At 55.8% G+C, this 20,111-nt stretch overlaps 1 protein-coding gene across 1 annotated transcript in view; it reads left to right on the forward strand.

The window, feature by feature from the left end:
* The window catches only part of SDC3 (syndecan 3), a 34,132-nt gene extending 14,940 nt beyond the window's left edge, over positions 1-19,192 (forward strand). Inside the window, exons 2-5 of the mRNA XM_082832910.1 lie at positions 13,405-13,522; positions 15,133-15,746; positions 17,664-17,955; positions 18,919-19,192. Of these exons, the coding sequence (XP_082689036.1) occupies positions 13,405-13,522; positions 15,133-15,746; positions 17,664-17,955; positions 18,919-19,085 (1,191 nt within the window). The 3' untranslated portion in view covers positions 19,086-19,192. The remainder of the gene's footprint in view (positions 1-13,404; positions 13,523-15,132; positions 15,747-17,663; positions 17,956-18,918) is intronic.
* The last annotated feature ends 919 nt before the right edge of the window (positions 19,193-20,111 follow it).

Here is a 20,111-nt window from a genome sequence, read left to right on the forward strand (position 1 = left end):
CCCCCCATAGTGACCAGACTGGGGGGCGGGGGTGGCGAAGCTTGCTGGGGTTGTGGAGTGGAGCAGGGAACTAAGGCGGTGCGGGCTTCGAACCTGGGTTCAGCCTGGTAGAGGTTTGGGGACACCAAACACTTGTCAGAGGCCTGAGCTCATGCCTCAGCCCAGCCCTCAGGACAGACGGGCCTCTGCGCAGAGAGTAGGGAGTGGAAACCAGCCTGGGGCTCAGCGGCTGCCAGCTGGGCTGGTGGAGGCTGGTGCTAGAGCCAAGTGGAGGCAGGGCAGGGTGAGGGGCTGGGCCCGGTGAGGTGTCTGTTCTCAAGGCTGCCCTAGACAGCCACGGGGGGAGGGGCAGGTGGACTTGACGTCACACTCAGATGCGCCTCACCGCTAGGGCCTCGCCATCCTCCTGACCCCTTCCCTGGCAGGGACGTATCCTCATGTCTCTTGCTGAGGGCGGCCAGGGGCCAGCCACATGGACAGAGGTTCTGAGTGGGAACATCCTGGAACCACTGGTGGCTGGAGCTGGGGACACTGGGGTCTAGCAGTGCAGATGGCAGCCAGCCTGAGTTTGGAGTTGCCTCCCGTCTCTTGGGTCCCGCTGGGCAAAGCCTGCTGCTTCCATTGGTCCCACCTGACAAAGTAGCCTTTGGCGAGCACAGGGGAAGCAGTTGCCGCACTGGCCCCTCCCACTTGTGGTCTGCAGAGTCAGTGTCTGCAGAGTCAGTGTTTGCCCTTCGGAGGTGGGGGCTGGAGAGGCTTCACCTGGGGCTTGGTTAGGGGTTACTCAGAGAGAGGTCACCTCCCTCCCATCCGAGCATTTGAGTCCAGATTCTGCTGTGTGACCTTGGGCAAGTACCTCACCCTCTCTGATCCTCAATCACACATTCATTCTTTTCTTTTTTTCTAAACAACAGCTTTATTGAGATTTAACTCAAATACCCCACAATCCACCCATTTAAAGCATGTAATTAAATGTTTTTAGTATTTTTACAGCTGTGCAGCCATCACCAATATTACTCATTTTTATCACCCCCAGAAGCCACACTATACCTATTAGGGTTAGAAAAGGGTCACTCCTCTTTTCTTCCCAATCACTCAGCCCTAGGAGTCACTAATCTACTTTCTGTCTCTATGGGTTTGCTTATCTTGGACATTTCATATTAGTGGAATCAAATAGGATGTGGTCTTTTGTGACTGGCTTCTTTCACTCAGCATAATATTTTCAAGGTTCATCCATGTGGTAGCATGTATCAAGACCTCATTTCTGTTTTTGTTTAATAATATTCCATTGTATGGACGCACCACCTTTTATTTATCCATCTATCAGTTGCTAGATATTTGGGTTATTTCTACTTTTTGGCTGTTATGAATAATGTTGCTTTTTTTTAAAAAAAATGTGGACATATGTTTTCACTTCCCTTGGATGTATATACCCTAGGAGTAGAATTATTGGACCATATGACTCTATGTTTAACCTTCTGAGGAACTGCCAGACTGTTATCCAGGGTGGCTGAACCATTTTCCATTCCTACCAGTGGTGCATGAGGTTTCCAACTTCTCCACATTCTCTCCGCTACTTGTTATTTTCTGACTTTCTGATCACATTCATTCTTGCATCCATTCATCCCTCAGGTATTTATAGAACACCTGTATTTGACAAGGCAGGGTGCTCACTGCAAAATTGGGGAGAGAATTTATCCATTAAGGAGTTGTTTAGAAGATTCAGTGGCACCATAGCTGTAAAAACCTCCATGCGCTTAGTGACAGGAGATAAAGATTATCAAGGGGAGAAGCTGAGGGTGGTCAGGGAATCACGGGACCCCGTGAGAGCAGAGGAAGAGAGAAAGGAGTCTGTGTGTTTTGACCACCTTCTCTGTGTCAGAACCTTTGCTTCAGTTCTCATGACCTTCTGGGCTGTACTGTTGTCCTGTTTGCTTGCCCCAAGGTCGCTCGGCCAAGAGGTAGGTAGGCTTTGGGCTGAGATCCTGTTTGGATAATCTCATTTAATCCTCCCAACCCTTTGAGGTTGGTACTATTATTATGTTCATTTCATAGGAGAAGAAAATGAGGCTCAGAGAGGTGGACTTTCTTGCCCAGGGTCACACAGCCGCTGAGGGCCCGTGCTGGGATTTGGACCCAGGCAATCTGGCTTCAGAGCTCCTGCTTACTGCGAGGTCCCACCTGTCTCCCAGGATGCAGGACATGAGGGTGAGGGCTGGGGCATCCGTCTGCCCCTAGATCTCAGAGAGTGTTATCTGGGGCTGGAGGTGGCCTTGGAGGTGAATGTGACCCTAGGCAAGCCTCTGGGGCCTCCTCCAGTTTTTTTTCTGACTCCTTGCTCTATGCCTCAGTTTCCCATCTAGGTGGTGGTGGTGGTGGCCCTGGAGGCCCCCATGACTCATGCTGAGTCTGGCTAGTTCTGTCCCTCGAAATGGAGCAGCTCAGAAGCCAGCAGAATAGGCCTGGGGTGAGGAGCTGTATCTCCACTGTTTGTGAGTTTGTGCTGGTTATAAATAACCTAGCAAACGGGAGGGTGAGGGAGACCACAGCCGGACTCCTCGGGAGGCCGAGCCTGGATACATCACACACAGACGGGCACATTTCGTGTGTGTGTGTGTGTGTGTGTGTGTGTGTGTTGTGTGTTCCCAGGGTGTGTGCCTAGCATGTGCCTGGGGAGGCTTTGGGGAGGACGGAAGAACTGTGTGGTGTCCCAGCACAGCTAGAAGGACTGGGCCTGCCTCGGGCTGACTCAGCAGGGTCTGTCTGTTTTCCTGGAGGCCCAGCAGAACCCCAGGGCTGGTGAGATCTCTGGGGCCTCTGCCCCTGGCTTCAGATCTGGGAGAGGTGTCCTGTGCCCTTTGAGCTTGCCTTTCCTTAGGTCCTATCCTGTGGAATGAGAACCAGACACACAGCATTGGGTCTCTCTCTGCTCTCCCAGGCCCTTCCCTGTTACCAGTCCCCTCCTGGTAATGCCTTGCTCCCTTTAACTCCATCTTGACTCACCAGCTGAGTTCTCTGTAACCTCCAGCAAGTTGCCTGGCCTGAGACTGTGGAGTAAGGAGGCCCATTTCACCTGGTCCTATCAGTAAGGGGCCTGGCGTTAAGTAGGTGCTCAGTAAATGCTACTGTCCTTCCAGCCCAGGCCTGGTTGTAAAGTGGCCAGAACTGTAGGCTCTGCTGGAACCTGCTGTCTTGCATGTTTTTGTACATAATTTGCATAGTTGTTTTATGAAAAAACTGCTGGGATCAGTCTCAGCCTCTCTTCCCTCCTCCCAGGGCAGTTGGAGCCCTGGTTGGATTTTGGAGGGACCAGAGAGAACTTTGGATGGGGAGACTGAGGCCAGAGGACAGGGTCCTGCCCAGGATCACATAGTGATTAGAAAAGTAGGTAATGTGGGTCTGTAAGGGTGATCCCATTCTCGGTATTCACTGAACAAATATTGATGGAGGCCAACTGTGTCCCACTCACTGCCACCAGGAGCTGTTGGAGGGGGAGATAGGCATTAGACAAGGAGGTAAGTAAACAAGCTAATTTCAGGCAGTGGTGAGCTATGAGGAGTAAGCCTGGTGTTGACAGTGATGGGGTGTGTGGGGAGGTCACGTGGATGCATTTGGTGGTCAGGGAGGGCCTCTCTGAGGAGGTGAGCTTTGAGTAGGGACACCAAGTCACGCCCCAGCACTTACTAATTGCCTAATAACTGCTCATCATGTCACAGATGGTGTCTTGGTGTGTTGGGAATCATCATTCCCATTTCATAGGTGGGTAAACTGAGGCCCAGTGAGGTGAAGGAACTTGACCAGAGCTCTCTGGAAGCCAGGACCAGAACATCTAACCCCACACTGGGTTGTTCTGGGAAACGTGGGCCCTTGCCGAGTCTGTTGGCAGGGATGGTTGCAGAGCCTGGAGACTCAATCCCAGGGGCACCTGCTGGTGAGTCATGGGGTGGTGGGTGGGGCTGCTCAGTGGAACCGGGCCACCTGTCATGGGAACAGGGCTTGTCTTCCATTTCTTCTCATTCCCAGACAGTCCATCTCTCTGTCTGTCTCTGTGCAGGGTGTTGGGGAGGGTGGGGTGGTGGTGTGTAGACTCTGAAGCTGCCAGCCCCCCACCCCGAGGAAATTCCTGGTGGGGGAGACTGGTGAGGACTGGGTGTGTGCTACAGTGTGCAGAGCAGGGTCCTTAGGGTTCAGCTAATCCAGGGGTTCAAATCTGGCTCCATTGCTGTGTGACTTTGGGCCAGTTGCTTCACCTCTCTGAACTTTGGTTTGCCCATCTGTGAAATGGGGACAATAATCTCTCACCAGTAAGATGTTTGTGAAGAGAAATGGGGCCATGTGCATACAGTGAGTGCTCCTCTCTGGGAGCTGTAACGGTTGTTCATGGTCAGGGAATAACGGCCCCAGGCCTTCTACACAAAAACGTCCTGCTGTGTCCCCACTGGTGGTTTAACAGCCTCCTCAGTCTCCTCATCTGTAGATGGGGACAGTAGTACCTGCTTCCCAGGGTGGCCAAGTGCATTCCATGAGAATCTGGTAGGAGGGGCCCACTGGAGTGATGGGAGATGGTTGGTGGCCCCTCCTTCCCCAGTAAATGACAACACAGTGGAGGCAGAGTCCCCAAGGGACTTCAGAACAGGCAGGTGGTTGGCATGCGGCAGCCTCACAGGGGAAGCAATGTTTGAGCTTTCTGAGCACATCCCTGTCTTGTTGACTGTGGGTCACCGGGTGTCTAGAATAGTGCCTGGTACACAGTAGGTGCTTAATAGATATTGCTTGTACTGACTTTCTGGTGGAGTAGGTGCTGGTCAGGCAGAGATGTGGAAGGGTGTTCAGGAAGCAGGAACAGCATGTGCAAGGCCTGGAAGGAATCCATAAAGGATTCAGTGTGGGAGGAGCATGGGAGCTGGGCAGCTGGGGGCCTCAGTGGGTGGTCCTGCTCTCAGACACAGCCTTGGGGACAGGAATAAATGAGCGGTGTGAGTCAGGGTGGCCGAGAAGGTGATGCTAGAGGGCAGGTGGCTGGGATGGATGGAGCAGTGACAGTGGGGGGCGGGGGGGGCAGGGAATGCCGCAGCCCTGAGTTGAGGAGAGGGCTGGTGTTCCCAGGGTTGCGCTGCCATCCTCTGTCCAGGTATAGGTGACAAGGGTGAGCAGCTGTAGGGTGGCCAGCCTGCACCCTGGCTGGGGCCGGCGGGGCTGGTGGGCCGGGAGCTAGGCTGATGGAAGAAGCTGGCGGGTGGCCCGTGGGCGAGGTGTCTGAGCGCTGTAAGCCAACCGTGGCGGCCAGCCGGTGAATGCCGGGGGAGGGAACCGGGCTCTGCTAAGCCAGCCAGTCTGCAGTGAGGTGCAGCTACGGAGCTCCGGGCCACTGGGCCTGCCAGCTCCCTTGGAGGCTTTTGTGTTCACTTCCTTCCTGCTGGTTCCTCTGTTTGCTCCTAACTCACGACCAGCCCCAGTGGGGTCTCAGCAGAAGGAAGGGGCCAAGGAGTTTCAGAGACCAGGGCACTGCGGGCATGGGGACTCAGAAAGAGCGTGCTAGTTCTCATAACAAAAGTACTCTTGAGTTTATTGTAGAAAGTTTGGAAAATACAAACAGGTCCCGAGTAAAAAATGAAAAACTACCTGTAATCCCACCACCCAGAGAGAGCCTCTGGGAACCTTTAGTCTTAGAATTCAGTGTTTAGAAATACACTTTGGTACTGAGTTCATTAAAACAGGATCAAGTTCTACGTATTTTTTTTATAACCTATTTTTAAATTTAATGATAATAGTATTAATAGCCAGCATTTATGGAGCAGTTCCTTACGTGTGGGCACCCGGAGTCTCCTACAGTGAACCCCAGGAGGTGGCTATTGTTATCTTTGTTTACCAGGAAAACCAGGCCGAGAGAGTTAAGTACCTGTCCAAGGTCACCGAGGTATTGAGAGACAGAACTGTTTGTATGATCCTATCAACAGCTGTGCTGCATTGCCTCTTGACAACCAGAGTGTACCTTCTCCTGTCCTTGCATATTATTTGAAACAAGTAAAAAAAAAAAAAAGCCTTTCGTTATGCATTTATGCCTTTTAATGACTTAGACAGTGTGGATTTGTGAAAACACAGTTCTTGATAGCTGCATAATATTCCATGTCGTGGTTGTGCCCTAAGTTATTTAACTAGTCGTCTGATATTGGGAATGTAGGTTATTTCCCCTATTTCTCTCTTATAAATAACACTGCCCTGGCTCTCTTTGACCTGAGGGCTGAATTCTTGGACACCCAGAGTGTCCAAATCAGAAAGGCACTTAGAGCACCAAGCTGACAACGGGTTCATTTCCCAATGGGGCAACGGAAGTGCAGAGAAAGGGGGAGGGGGCTTGTCTGGGTCTGGGAGGCTGCGGCCTCCTGAGCCAGGATGCTGCTGGCTCTCTCGTCCAGTGTTGATGAGAGCAGTGCCACCATGAGGAAGGGGGTTCTGGAGAGGATAGTGGGAGCACAGGGGTGGGTAGTGGCGAAGGTGATGGGGGTGGTGGGCTGGAGCTGATGGAGTACGGGTGTGGGGTAGGGAGGGCTCTGCTGTCGGGAGGTCTCTTGCAGAGCAGTTGGCTGAGGTGGGATGGACCCAGAGGGGTGTTTCCTGCCCTCTCAGTTGCCCTTGTGGGCGGTCTGGGGGTGGGTATTTGGAAGAAGGGTGGTGGGAGGGTGAGTGGGTGACAGTGTGTGTGTCTGGGCTTTGCTGATTGTTTTGGGTCGGGGGGGGGGGTCTGTCAAGTGGGCCTCCTCAGCCCTTCCTCCCCCTGCTTCTTCTCCAGACCCCTCTGCTCTCTGGGACTTGGGCTCCGTGGCCCCTTCCTGGCCGATGCAGCCTTCGTGCCCCTCACCCCTCCGGCAGCCAGTGAATGTGGTGGGGGCTAGGTTCCCAGCCAGGGCAGCTGTGGATGGGTAGGGGGTGGAGACTGAAGCGTCCCCCTTCCTGGTCCAGGCTCTCCATTGTGTAGCCCCCTGGCTGTCCTGCTGCCCAGAGCCTGGCCCCGGCCCACATTCCTGTGGTGACGCTCTGGGTCTCCGGGTTGGAGCTGGTGAGCGTGAGGGGCACTGAGTTCTCACAGGACTGAGGGCCTTTTGGGGACGGGGGCTGGTGGGGATGGAGGCTGTGGGGATCCAGAGGGCTCTGCTGAGACCACCGTGCTTCTGGGAGCTAGTGTTAAGTCACTGTGTGTCGTTGGACAAATCACTTTACCTCTCTGAGTGCTGCTTGGCAGGCTAATTCCCCACCACCTGCCCCTCTTATCCCCCTCTCTGAGCCTCAATTTCTACATCTGTAAGAAGGGAGAACTGCACTCAGTCATCACTCAGGCCTGAGGGCAAGACCCCCGAATGGTTACTGAGTGCCGGCTGTGTGCTGGGCAGCAGGAGGGCTTCTGGTGCATCATCGTACTTGATTCTCACAACAGCTCCATGAAGAGTATATCATTATTTAACCAAATAGAGGCTCAGAGAGGTTGAGTAACTTGCCCAGAGTCACCCAGCAAGTAAGCAGCGCTGGACTTGAACCCAAGACTTGAACCTGAAGCTGGGCTCCCAACCCCTGCTCACATCGCCTCCAGTCACCGGGAGAGTGGAGCCTGCGACTGGCTACTGTGGGGAAGGAAGCTCGGGCAGAATTCATTATACTTGATTTTATTCTTAGTTTTTGCGGCATGATTAGCACTGCACAGGGTGCCGGGCTCCTGGCCCACCTACAGCTGACCTGATTTGTGTGTCCGCGCCTGTTTCTGTAGCTCGCCCTTCCTCTCCCCGCATCCAGCCTCTCCTTTTTTCTTTCTCCGCATTCTCCCCTGCTTTGTGGCTTTGGCGATGCCGCTTAGGCTCTTTGGGCAGGAATAGCCTCGTCTGCAGCATGGGTGTAATCATCCCGATTCTACTCCCCTCAGGAGGCTGGCGAGACTTAAATGAGATAAGAGCTTCAGAATTCATCATGGAAGTATTAACACGCACCTAACAATAATCACAGCCACATTTATGTATTCAGCTCGCAGTGTTGGGTTCTGTGCTCAGCCCGTTACCTGCATGATCTTATTTGATCCTCAGGGCACCCCTGTGAGTCCCATACTGTTATTAGCATCACCATTTTACAGATGAGAAAACAGGTGCCAGGAGACTCGGTGGCTTGCCTGATGTCCAATGGGTAGCGAGGGAAGGAGCTGATTTATTCTGACTTTAACCTCTGTGTTATCCTGTTTCTCTGGGAAGGCTCATGATGGGGGCAGGGGCAGGTGGCGGGAGCTGGGCATGAAAGACCCAGACTTCTGGTCTCCAAGGAGGGCTTGGAAGGAGGCTGGGGGCCGGAGGAGGGAGCTGGAGGAGGGAGATGCCCTGCCTTTCTACCTGAACATGTCCCCCCCACCCAACCCCACTGGAGAGGGATGGCAGTGGAAGTTACCCACCCATCCCAGCAGTTCTAAAACTATGGAGAGGATCAGGTAGGCATGGGGGCGGGTGAGTGACAGGCAGCTCTGGTCACTGCTGGTCCCATCAGGTCAGAGAGCCTGAGGTACTTCTTTGGGTCAAGGCTGTGGGTCAGCTCAAGGTAGGATGGTGGCAAGGGGGCAGTGAGGAAGAATGGCAGGGGGTGTGCCAGTCCATTGCGAAAGGTGCCATGTCTCACCCCGGCATTGTAGGTGTGCTTGTACATACCCCAGAGGGAAAGTGTGCATGGTGTGTGTGCACGGTGTGCATGTGTGGAGGGGAGTGGGATGCAGGTGTTAGGGGCCTGTTGGTGGGTGATTGAGATGGGGTACATGTATGGTGCAGTGGGTGCTTTTTCAGGGACGCATGGGTGGAGCATGTGGGGAGCAGGAGTGGGTATTTGGGAGCATTTGGGGTGTTTGCCATGTGCGGGCGTGCGTATGGTGTGCGGGGGGGGGGTGTATGGTGTGCGGGGGTGGAGGGGTGGTAGTTTTGAGCTGAGATTGTCCAGGGGCTGTGGGTCACAGGTGTAGGAACCCCAGATGAGCAGCAGATTGGGGGCTACCCTGGAGTGTTCGGGGCAAGGGTTCCAGGGGCTAAGGACCCGTGCTCATGTCTCAGCTCTAAACCCCAGCCTCAGTGCCTGCATCTGTGAAGTGGGGATAATAAAATCCTGGGAGGCTGTGATGGTTGAAGGCAGTGGCGCAGGTAGAGTTCTTCCGGCGCCTGACCTGGGACAGGGCCTCCGTAGTGGTGGGCAGAGGCCTCTGGAACCCCCTGAGGACCCTCAGTAGCTCTCCAGGGGAGCTCAGACCTTTACCCACTGCTGGGGGAGCCTCCGGCTGGGTGTCGTGGCCGGGACTGGTGGTGGCAGAAAGCAGAAGGTGCAGGGGCCTCTGCAGTGGGCTGTGTGGGGCGTGTGGGGATGTGAGGGTGAGAAAAGATTGTTTACAGGTCGTGAGGTTTTTGTCAGAGTCCGAGGGTGTCGCTGCCATGGGGAATGTGGGCTGTGATATGTGACTCAGGGGGCATGCTTGGACGTGGGGAGGGTTGGTGTGTGCCACAACCCACGGACGTTGTGTGGGGTGTGTTAGGTGAGGAGAGGGGTGCAGCTGTGTGTGTGTTCATGTAGAGAGGTGGCAAACGGGTGAGCCCACGGTGGTATGTGCCAGGCTGTTGTCTGTGAGTTGTGGTGGGTACACAGGTTAGGGTCAGTAAATGTGGATCATGACTGTGTATGCGTCTGTGCTGGTGTGTGTGCGCGTGTGCGCGCGCACACTTGGGTTGGGTGTGCAGATGTGCTTATCAGGCATGGGAGGGTGTGTGGTTTACCTGGAGGGGGCACAGTTGAGGGTCAGGGGGAGGCCGGCATTTGAGTTCAGTTCTCCTTTAAGGGAATGGCGTGGATAATTATGCTAATTATGCATGGAATTATGCAAATAGAGAGGTCGTTTGGGGGTCAGAGGCTGTTTTCACCATCCTCCTCTGGCATTTGTGACTTCTGAGGCTTTCCCTACTGCCTCCCAGGCTCAGTTCCCCACCCCCCATCTCTCTCCTCTCTCCTGTCTCCCGTCTCCTCTCTGTAGCCCTAGTAGCTGCAGCTACCAGCACCCCTGTAGTGTTCCTGGGAGGTCCCCGTGAGCCCTGGTCCCCCAGGGAGGGGTACAGCTGGCACTGAGTAGACTCGGGGAGGGGACTGGGCAAGATGGCATCATGCACCCCACCCCCACCCGCCAGGTCTCAGGTGTCGCGGTGTTAAGTTTCCCAGGGTGAGCTCAGGGGTGACTGGGTTGTTGTTGGCCATCACCCCTTCTACCCCATCTGGGGGCTGCTTATTATTTGGAAAGAATGTTCTCTTGGATGTAGGCTTGGAAAATCACTGAGGTGGCCCCTTCCCCAGCTTTGTCTGATGAGCGTGAGGCTAAATTAAGATGTGAGAGAATTCTCTCCCTCAGCCTCCCACTCTTGCCTTCCCTTTCTCTCGCACACCCAGTCCTCCCTCCACTCCCTCCTCCCTGTCCCCCCACACCGCCCCTCTGACCCCCTGGCTTCCCTCTGTCCTTGCATCTCTGTCTCCATCCAGTGTCTCCCCCCACCCCCATCATTCTCTCTGTTCTTCCATGATCTCTCCCTTTCCTGTCCCCCCCCCCCCACAATCTCCGTGGGGATCTGGAGCTCCTGGTCCTTAGCGTGGAGGAGATGGTTGTCATGGTAACGGTTGTCATGCCGATGGCTACTGAGCTAGGGATGAATAGTATCTAGGTGAGAGCTACCTGAGTGGAGGCTGATGGGTTCACAGGAGGTTCCATACTCGTCTCTGAGCCTCAGAGCTGCACGGTGTGTGCCCCCATCTAGTGCCCGCCCCCATGCATGTGCCTGTTTGCACCCAAAGGCACGCCAACACGCGGGGCCTCTCTCTGCCTTTAGGTGAGTGTGTGTCAGGGTGTGTCTGTATGTGTTCTTTCTATGCCTCTGGGTGTGTCATTTCAACGGCCTGTGTGGCTTTGCAGGGTGTTAGGGGCTGGTGTGTGGTGCTGGTCACTGTGGAATCATGAGGACACCCTGTTTTGGCCCCCGCATTTACCCCACTTTGGGGTTCCCCTGGGACCACAGACTTCTTAGAACCCCTCCTCCCAGCTAAAGGGCTTCCAGCCTTCCCTGGCTGCCTGGAAGGATGGAGAGACAGTGAAGATGGACCTGCTCAGGAGAGGCAGTCTGAGCCCCGTCCCTGCTCAGTCCCCATCCTGCTGCATGTCTCTGGCTTCAGGCTACTTGCCTAAGAATGGAGCAGAAAGTCTCCAAGGGACCCCAGCTTAGCTGGCCCAGGTGGTAGAGGCTGGTAGTGTGGGAGCTTCTAGCCCCCTCACCTCAGGTCCTGGGGCTTTGTTCTTCTGGGAAGTGGGAGCAGAGATGGGAGCTGGGGAAGGTTGGATGGTAGCTGTTCTGAGCTCCTGAAATGTCTAAAACGGAGGAAGACCCAGCAATTAGTCACAGAGCAATTACTCTAATTGTTCCACTCCATGACTCACTGGTAGCAAGTAAATACTGATTAATTCATTATTTTGAGACTGTGTGTGCGTGGGGGGGGGTGGTAACGGGTATGGTGGGGGGAATCTCCTGGCTCCCTGCCCTGGCCTCCTGCCCTGCGTGGCCTGGGTAGGGCTTTGGAGCAGGTGGTCGAGGCTCGGGGCCGGAAGCCAGGATTGGGATCCTCTCTGTAGCTCCAGGGGTGGGAGTGTGAGAGTCTGAGCAGAGATCACAGCGCCAGTCCAGCCCCTCTCCTGCTCACACACCTTCTATGGCTCCCCATGTCAGTCCAACAGTAGTGACATTCAGACTCCACCTCACACCCGCTGAGCCGCCAAGTTCTGTTTTCACAATATTCTGATGTGCAGTCAGGATAAAACATGACCAGTTTCCAAGATAAAAGTCACCAGCCGAGCACTGAGAGCCTGTGATGGATGGGGCTTCCCCAAACTCAACTCCAGCCTGTCTCTGCCCCACCCCTGTCCCGGGTATTACATCCCCCAACTCCAAGCCTGTTCCCTAACAGATACTTCCTGATACCTACTGTGTGTCTGACACGGTCTTGCCTCCATCGAGGTGTAGTTTAGTGGGGGTGGGAACAGTCACAGAAAAAGTATATACCCAAAGCCAGCACCGCTCACAAGTAGTGGTAGTTGTGAATTCAGAAGCACAGGATACTCTGAAAGATCAAAGCAGGAGGGCTTCTCAGAAGAAGTGATGGGGAGTGGAGTTAGCTGGTGGGAAGCTGGAGGATAAGCGGGTGGGAAGGTAGGGTGTTCTCTTGGAGGGAACAGCATGAGTGAAAGAGGCGGGAGAGACCACGTTCCAGGAACAGACAGGGGCCCGGTGGTAGGAATCCAGTGATTGCAGGGGTTCTGAGGGACCCTGGATGAGGCTGTCAGTCCCAGCTCTGGTGGCATAGGCTGTGCTTCCCCACCTCGGAACTTTTGCTTATCCTGTTATCTCTGCTGGAGATGCCTTTCTCTCTCTATTTCAGTTGCTTAAGATCCAAGTGCTAATCCTTTAGATCTGAGCACCAGCTCATCTTTGTCTGTAAGCTCTCAGGGGGCAGGGGCTGTGGCTGGGCTCAGTCTGGATCCAGGGTCAAAAGTGTGGTTGCGGGTTTTCGCTCCTGTCTTGGATGCCCTTAGGGCTGGCTCTCAGCCCGGGGTTGCAGTGGGGAGGGATGGTCCAGGCCCAGGAGCCACAGCACCTGGCCTTCCCAGGTTCTGATTTTGGGGGGAGTCTTGGGTCTGGAGAGCAGGACCCTGGGAGAAGCCCCTCTCACGCCTGCAGACTCTCAGGAGACCCTTGGCAGAAGTGAAAGCGGCATCCGTGCCCTGAGCTGACTCTCGGCATTGAGATACTTTGGGGGGAGTGTAGGCAGGGGGGCTGACTTTGGTTTGGGGAGGACCCAGGGCTGGAGCCCACTCCCTTCTCTCCCTCCCCCACTTATCCAAGGTACTTCCCTCCCAGAGCCCCAAACCTCCGCAACACCCATGTCTATCTAATGGGACTAATTGCCCTATCTTTGGGATTTTGAGGTGTGAGACTTTGGGTCCCTAGCGGAGTCCGAATCTTATCATTCACGTGCTCTCTGGTGACCTGGGGCAGTGGGGCCTCCCTCCTCTCCACGGTGGAAGGGGTCGGATGGTGCTGGCCACACCGAGGGTGCTGCTAACTGGGCCGAGAACCCGCTGCTCTGAGGTGCACTCAGCACATATTAGGGTGCTGCGTGCTCACAGCAACCCAACAAGGCGGGAAGTGGTAATCCGGCTTACTTCGGCTCTCTGTTTACTCCTGTGGAGGCCACATCTGATGCTGTCCTTCCACTGTCACTTGGCCCGTGAGAGTGTCTGTGGTTCCTCTGGGCATGTCCAGGCTGCTGGCCTCAGGTGCTGAGCCCTGTGCCCGACTCTGCCCTCCCCAGGCTCAGCGCTGGCGCAGTGAGAACTTCGAGAGGCCCGTGGACCTCGAGGGCTCTGGGGACGATGACTCCTTCCCCGATGATGAGCTGGATGACCTCTACTCCGGGTCGGGCTCGGGCTGTAAGTACCCCCTTCCCTTTCCCTGCATGTTGTGTCAGCAGTGCCAGTCTGCCTCCAGTGCCCCATCCGAGGCTGCGACGGCAAGGAAGAGGAACCCTCGCAGGCTCAGTTAGATGGTGGGGTAGGGGAGGGGGAGGTCAGGCAGGGGGAGCTCATGGACCTCAAGCACAGGAAGGGCAGGCCACTCTTCCTGGGGTGGAACCAGGGCCTTGAGGCCTCAGAGCCTAGCATTCCCAGCTCCCCACTGCTTCTGTCTCTGCACCTCTCTGTGCACTGCTTGGGTCCCCTGCAGACCTCCGGCCTCTGACAGGGAACACAGACGCCCCTCAGTAACGCAGTTTTCAGTACTGTTGTGACCACTTGGAGGAACTCAGTAGCCCCTTTTCAGTTGCAGTGGCCGATCCCCAGCAGAGGCCATTTGATTGGCTCAGCTTAGGCCAGGCGGCCCCCTTCTGTCCAATCAGCGGTGGCCAAGGGCAGGGTTAGGGCAGTGAAGGAAAATGGCAGGTGCCTCCTGTGGTGCCTGGGACAACCCAGTTCCAGGGCCTCGTCCAGAAAGGCCAATAGAGTAGCGTGAGATCAGGGAGGCACACTGAGTTCGAATCCCACTTTCGCTACTACATAGCTGTGCCACCTTTAGCCGTTTTCCCTCTTTCAATCTATTCTTATCTGTGAATGGTGATAAATATGCCTTCTCAGAGCCTGTGGAAGGCTTCAGTTTAAGACATCAGGGTCTGGCACAGAGAAGGAGCTCTAAAAATGGTAGTAAAAAGGGGTGTGTGTTGAGAGCGGGCCCCCTGAGGGGGCAGGACGAGCCTAACGGATGGTAGGGCGTCTGTGCGCTTTGGAACTGGCCACGTACAGCTCCTTGCCTCTAGTCTTCCCACTTTAGCCCACTCCTGTAAGCCTCTTGTGAGTTAATCTTCATGAAATCCATCCCGATGGGTCACATCTCTACTGCCAAACCTCCTCCCCACCCCTCCTCTGCCTAGTTCAGGCCCCTGGGAGCTGCTGTGGCCTCTCTCTCTCTCTCTCTCTCTCTCCCCTCATTTTCTCCCGAGGCCCTCCCTTCACTTGTCCTGGCTTGGAGTCCGGAGTGCTCAAGCATCCCCCGTGGGAGAGGCTTGTTCTCCCTCTTGCTCTCTGCCTGTGCCTCCGAGGGAGCCTTAGTTTACCCACCATGTGTGTTCATGTAGGTTGTACCCATGTCTGACTCTTCCCAGAATGCCACTCCCCTCTTCCCCTCCTCCCTGCAACCTCCAGCAAGATTTGCAGCCAGTAGGTCCTGAATTGCCACTGCCTGGATTCAACCTGCTGGAAGCTCCAGGCTGGGTGGGCTGGAATAGTCAGGGAAGGCTTCCTGGAAGACGTGGTCCCTTAGAATTTTTGGCTAGGCAGAGAAGAGTTGGGGACCATTCACTGGCTGTCAGCCAGCTGGTAACCGTTGGCTACATTGTGCCTTCCTCCTTTCCCTCATTCCTGTCCTGGGAAAATTATGCAAAGGGTGAGGGTTGGGAGGCCCCCATCTCGATGGCCATTGCTACCTGGGATCCTCATGCCCCTCAAATCACCCAGCTCCCGAGCTCTCTCCTCTCCCCCTCACCCCCCAGACTTCGAGCAGGAGTCGGGCATCGAGACAGCCATGCGCTTCAGCCCAGATGTGGCCCTGGCAGTGTCCACCACACCCGTGGTGCTGTCCACCGTGGACATCCAGCCTGTGGGCACCCCGTTTGAAGAGCTCCCCTCTGAGCGCCCCACCCCAGGGCCAGCCACCAGTCCCCCATTGGTGACAGAGGTCCCAGAAGAGCCCAGCCAGAGAGCCACCACCATCTCCACTCCTACGGCAACCACTGCTGCCACAACCACAGGGACCCCAGCTGTGGCCACAGTGCCCGCCACAGTGGCCACCGCCGCCCCCAGCATCCCTGCAGCACCTCCTTCCACGGCCACCACCTCCATCGTAAGGACCACCGGCATACGGAGGCTTCTGCCTCTTCCACTGACCACGGCAGCCACAGCCCGGGCCACCACCCCGGCGGTACCCTCACCCCCCACCACAGTGGCTGTCTTGGACACAGAGGCCCCAACACCCAGGCTGGTCAACACAGCTACCTCCAGACCAAGGACCCTTCCCAGGCCAGCTACCACCCAGGAACCTGACATCCCTGAGAAGAGCACCCTGCCCCTGGGGACCACTGCCCCTGGACCCACGGAGGTGGCTCAGGTGAGTGGGTGGGGAGAGGACAGGGAATCAGAGCAGAGGAGGGTGGGTCAGGGCCTGGGGGAGGGAGGACGGAGCTGGGCAGGGGTGAGATCTAGGAGGTTCTGAAGATGAGCCAGACAGGGATGGGGAGGGTAAGATAGGCCTGAGGCCGGAGGGCCAAGGCTGGGGGTGAGTTACAGGACGAGGAAAGAGATTGAGATGGATGGGGATGGAAGAGGGACCAGGCCTGGGTCTTTAGATGTTAAGACAAGACATCAATGGGGAAGGAGCTGGGTGAATGGGAGTGTTGATGTGGGGAGGGGCCAGGGGCCTGTGTGTTCTGATTAAAAGCACAGACTCAGGAGCCTTGCAGCCTGGGTTGGAATTCTTCCACTGCCATGTGCCTTCAGGAAGTCACTGATCCTTTTTATACCTTTGTCTCCTTATCTGTGAAAAGGAGAAAATCATAGAATGCAAATCATAGAGTTGTGAGAATTAAGTTTCCCAACATATCCAAAGTGCTTAGAACAGTGCCTGGCAATACTAAGTAAGCTAAAAGTTTCACTTTTGTTATCGTCATCGTTGTTATTATCCATCTGAGGGGAATTAAGAGTGGGGCTGTGTGAGAGGAATACTGCATCTTACGTTCGTGGAGTGCTGCCTGGGTGGCAGGCTCAGTGCTGAACACGTTACCTGTGCCGTCTCCTCTCCCCCTCACACTCACCCCACGGGGTGGCACTGCCGTCATCCTCCCTTAAAGGTGAGGCCCCTTTCCAAGGCTTCACAGGCAGCAATGGCAGACTGAGGATTTGAACCTGGCAGTCAGCGCCAGAGCTCCTCAGGTGTGTGTGTGTGTGTGTGTGTGTGTTCGGGGTATTATGGATGGGGAGGTTGAAGGGAAGAGGATGAAGATGTAAGGAATGCGGGATGGGTGGGATCAAGGAAGTGGCAGAAGTAGCCTGGTCCCTGCTGGGTGTGCTGGGCAAGGAGGGCATGTAGGGGCGTTGGTTGGGGTATTAAAGCCCTTTGCCTCCGTCTCGCCAAGAGGAGGGCCCTCAGGCTATGGAGCTGCCTTCGGGTCATCGTCAGGCCCTCCGACTCCCCAGCCAGCCGCAGCAGGACGCAGGCCCTGCTTTTTGCTCCTCTGAGCAGTCGGGACAACCTGGTGTTTCACAGATGCTTGGCCAGGCAGGCAGGGGAGACAGTGCTAGGGCACTGAGACCAGGTTGCTGGTGCAGCCTCTGCTCACGGCCTTTCCTCGGCCTGGACGCCAGACCCGCGCTCTCCATGCCCACTTGGGAAGCAGCTACATCCCTGCCATGATCCTAACTCTGGTCCTGCCTCCATGTGGTGGGAGCCATTGAGATCTGTGGTGCTCTTAGACTGACCTTCAGGCTAAGGGACTCACACCTGCCCTAGGCACATGGATCCAGGATCAGGCCCACGTATTTAAGAGCTGCACCCAGCTGTCCCCAAGCAGCAGTCCCTGATAGGAACCCCGTAAGGATTGTTAGAAAGGCAGCTGGAGAAGGAAGTAATGGAGATGGGGTGGGGACCGGGATGTGTCCAGGGTGAGAATAGAGGCAGTGTAGTATAGTGGTTAGGAACACAGATTCTGGAGTTGGATAGATCTGGATTTTAGTTCTGCTTCTACCACTTACTAGCTGTGTGTCCTTGGGCAAGTCATTTAACCTCTCTGGGCCTATTTCCTGCTCTATAAATTAGGGGTAATGATACCTCCTTTATGAGGATATTGTGAGGATAAAACGCCCATGATGTGCTTAGCACAGGGCCTGGCACATGGCGCATGCTTACTGAGTGTCAGCCCCACCAGGGAAGTGGCGTGGTGGCAGTGGGCTTGTGTGCATGTGTGTATGGCTGCGCTGTGGCAGGGGGTGCTGGGGCCTGGCTCCTGGGCTCATGCTACCCTCCCTACAGACCCCAACTCCAGAGTTCTTCCTGACCACGATCCGGGATGAGCCAGAGGTGCCAGTGAGTGGGGGACCCAGTGGGGACTTTGAGCTGCCGGAGGAAGAGACCACACAGCCAGACACAGCCAATGAGGTGGTGGCTGTGGGTGGGGCCGCGGCCAAGCCGTCACCTCCACCTGGGACGCTGCCCAAGGGTGCCCGCCCAGGCCCCGGCCTCCTGGACAATGCCATCGACTCGGGCAGCTCGGCGGCTCAGCTGCCCCAGAAGAGCATCCTGGAGCGGAAGGAAGTGCTCGTAGGTGAGACTTGGGGCCTGGGAGGAGCCCAGAGGGGGCAGCTGGTGGGGCTCCAGTTTGCCCTCTAGGAACCCAGGAGGGAGGGTAGGGTGTGGGTTTCCTAGGAGCCTAGTTTCCTAGGAAGGGAAAGCTGGGGACTCGGGGACCCCAGGATGTACCCTCTGGTTCCTCTTCTGACCTTCCTTATCCCAGGGTCAGACCTCCATCCTACCTCCAGCACTTTCCTCAGCACCCTCCGACCCCTCCTCAGACTCTGCCCTTGACCTCTGCTTCCCTGGACCATGCTGATTCACCCCTCCTGGACTGCAACCTCTGGATCCTAATCCCTGGTCCCATCCTTGGTTTGATCTGCTCCCACCCTTGATGCCAGCCCTGAGGACCTGCCCTTGGCCTTGTCTCCTGAAGAGTCTCTGGATTCATGGTCCAAACCCTGCTCCCCACTTAGGAGCGGTGTGGCCTCAGCCAGGTGCTTCACCTTTCCAGGCTCCCTTTTCCTCATCTGTGGAATGGGGATAATCATTTTACACTTAATCAATTTTAAGTGCACATCTATTCATATGTTAACCCTTCTGCAGTTGGGATGTGTCCTAGTTTAGATGGCAGAGATTTTTCCATCCTAAGGGTATATAAAACACTGGAGCGTCTTCTGATCGATGGCATCTTACATTTGCTGAGGACCGTAGCACAGCACCTCCCTCATAGCACTGTGTGAAGACTCCATGCATTCGTGTGATGAGAACAGGTGATTAGAACAGTGCCAGGCTGCAGTGAGGGCTGTAAAGGGCAGCCAGTCCTGGTGTTTTAGCATTGACTCCAAACTTCACTCCAACTCTGGTCTCAGGTTCGAGATTCCCAGCCCTCTCCCAACTCTTGCCCCCATCCCCCAGGGCCCTCTGCCCTCTCCTCAGGCTCTGAGCTCGTCCCACCCTGCCTCTGGCTCTTGACCTCTGCCCTCTTCCTCCACAGCTGTGATTGTGGGCGGGGTGGTGGGCGCCCTCTTTGCCGCCTTCCTGGTCACACTGCTCATCTACCGCATGAAGAAGAAGGACGAGGGCAGCTACACGCTGGAGGAGCCCAAACAGGCGAGCGTCACATACCAGAAGCCCGACAAGCAAGAAGAGTTCTACGCCTAGCGGAGCCAGAGTGCCTCCCTGTAGCCTCAGCGCCACCCCTGCGCCCACTCCCTGGCCCAGAGCCACCAGTCCCACCCTGGGACTGGGCCTGGGAGACAGCCTGGCCCCAGTTCATCTCTGCCACCCTCCCAAGGTCTGCCCAGACTGCCAGCTTCACACAGCTCTTCCCCAAGGGACAGGGGGCATTGCCATCTGCTCCAGACTGTGCCCTTATGAGCTCATCACTTGTTCGCCCCCACCAGCCTGGGGCTTTAGGACCTCATGTCAGGTGGACAGGAGGAAGGAAACTCCTGATTGGCTGGTGGAAGAAGGGGTGGGGCTTAAGCCCCAACCTGGCCCCATGGGGCTGACTGAGGTTTCCTTTTGGGGGCAGAGAGGCACTCAGGCTGGTTTCCAGGACAAGCATTTGGCAAACTCAGCCCTTGAAATCATTGAGACATTGCAACCTCTTGCTTCTCTCCCAGGCCCCCTCCCTGCCTGGGTGAGACAGTACCCCTCACCACCAACCTGTATTGTCCTGGCCTCTCTGGGGTTGTGGGGTCGTTTTCCCTCACCCTTGCCCGTTGCACACGCACCCACAGGCTTCACCTCCTTCCCGGTCTGCCCCTGAGGAATTGGCTTCCCGAGAGCGCTCTGGCAGCCACTGGTGAGGAGGGGCTGGGCTGCTTGGACCTCCTTCTGAGTGGACTCTGCACAGACACTATCTCCCACGTGGTCACACGTATTGTCACACACAGACAAAAGCACGCAGTGACAAAATCATATGCAGTCTTGACCACCCAGCCAATCCAGACATGTCAGAGACACACACGTTCTTCCAAAGAGGTTTATTCATTTCTTACGTGCCCCCAAATGCTTATGACAATGCAAGTCACTAATCATCGTTACCCAGTGGTGACGGTGCGGCCTGCCTCCCTCTCTGCCACACTCCTCCCACCCCCCACCCACCCATACACCTGACACCACACACGTTGCCTCCAGCTTTCAGGCTCACTGGGGAGGGTGCCATTAGGCCAGAACAATCAG

The sequence above is a fragment of the Leucopleurus acutus genome (genome assembly GCF_964270905.1).
Source record: "Leucopleurus acutus genome assembly, chromosome: 2".
Classification (NCBI taxonomy): Eukaryota; Metazoa; Chordata; class Mammalia; order Artiodactyla; family Delphinidae; genus Leucopleurus; species Leucopleurus acutus.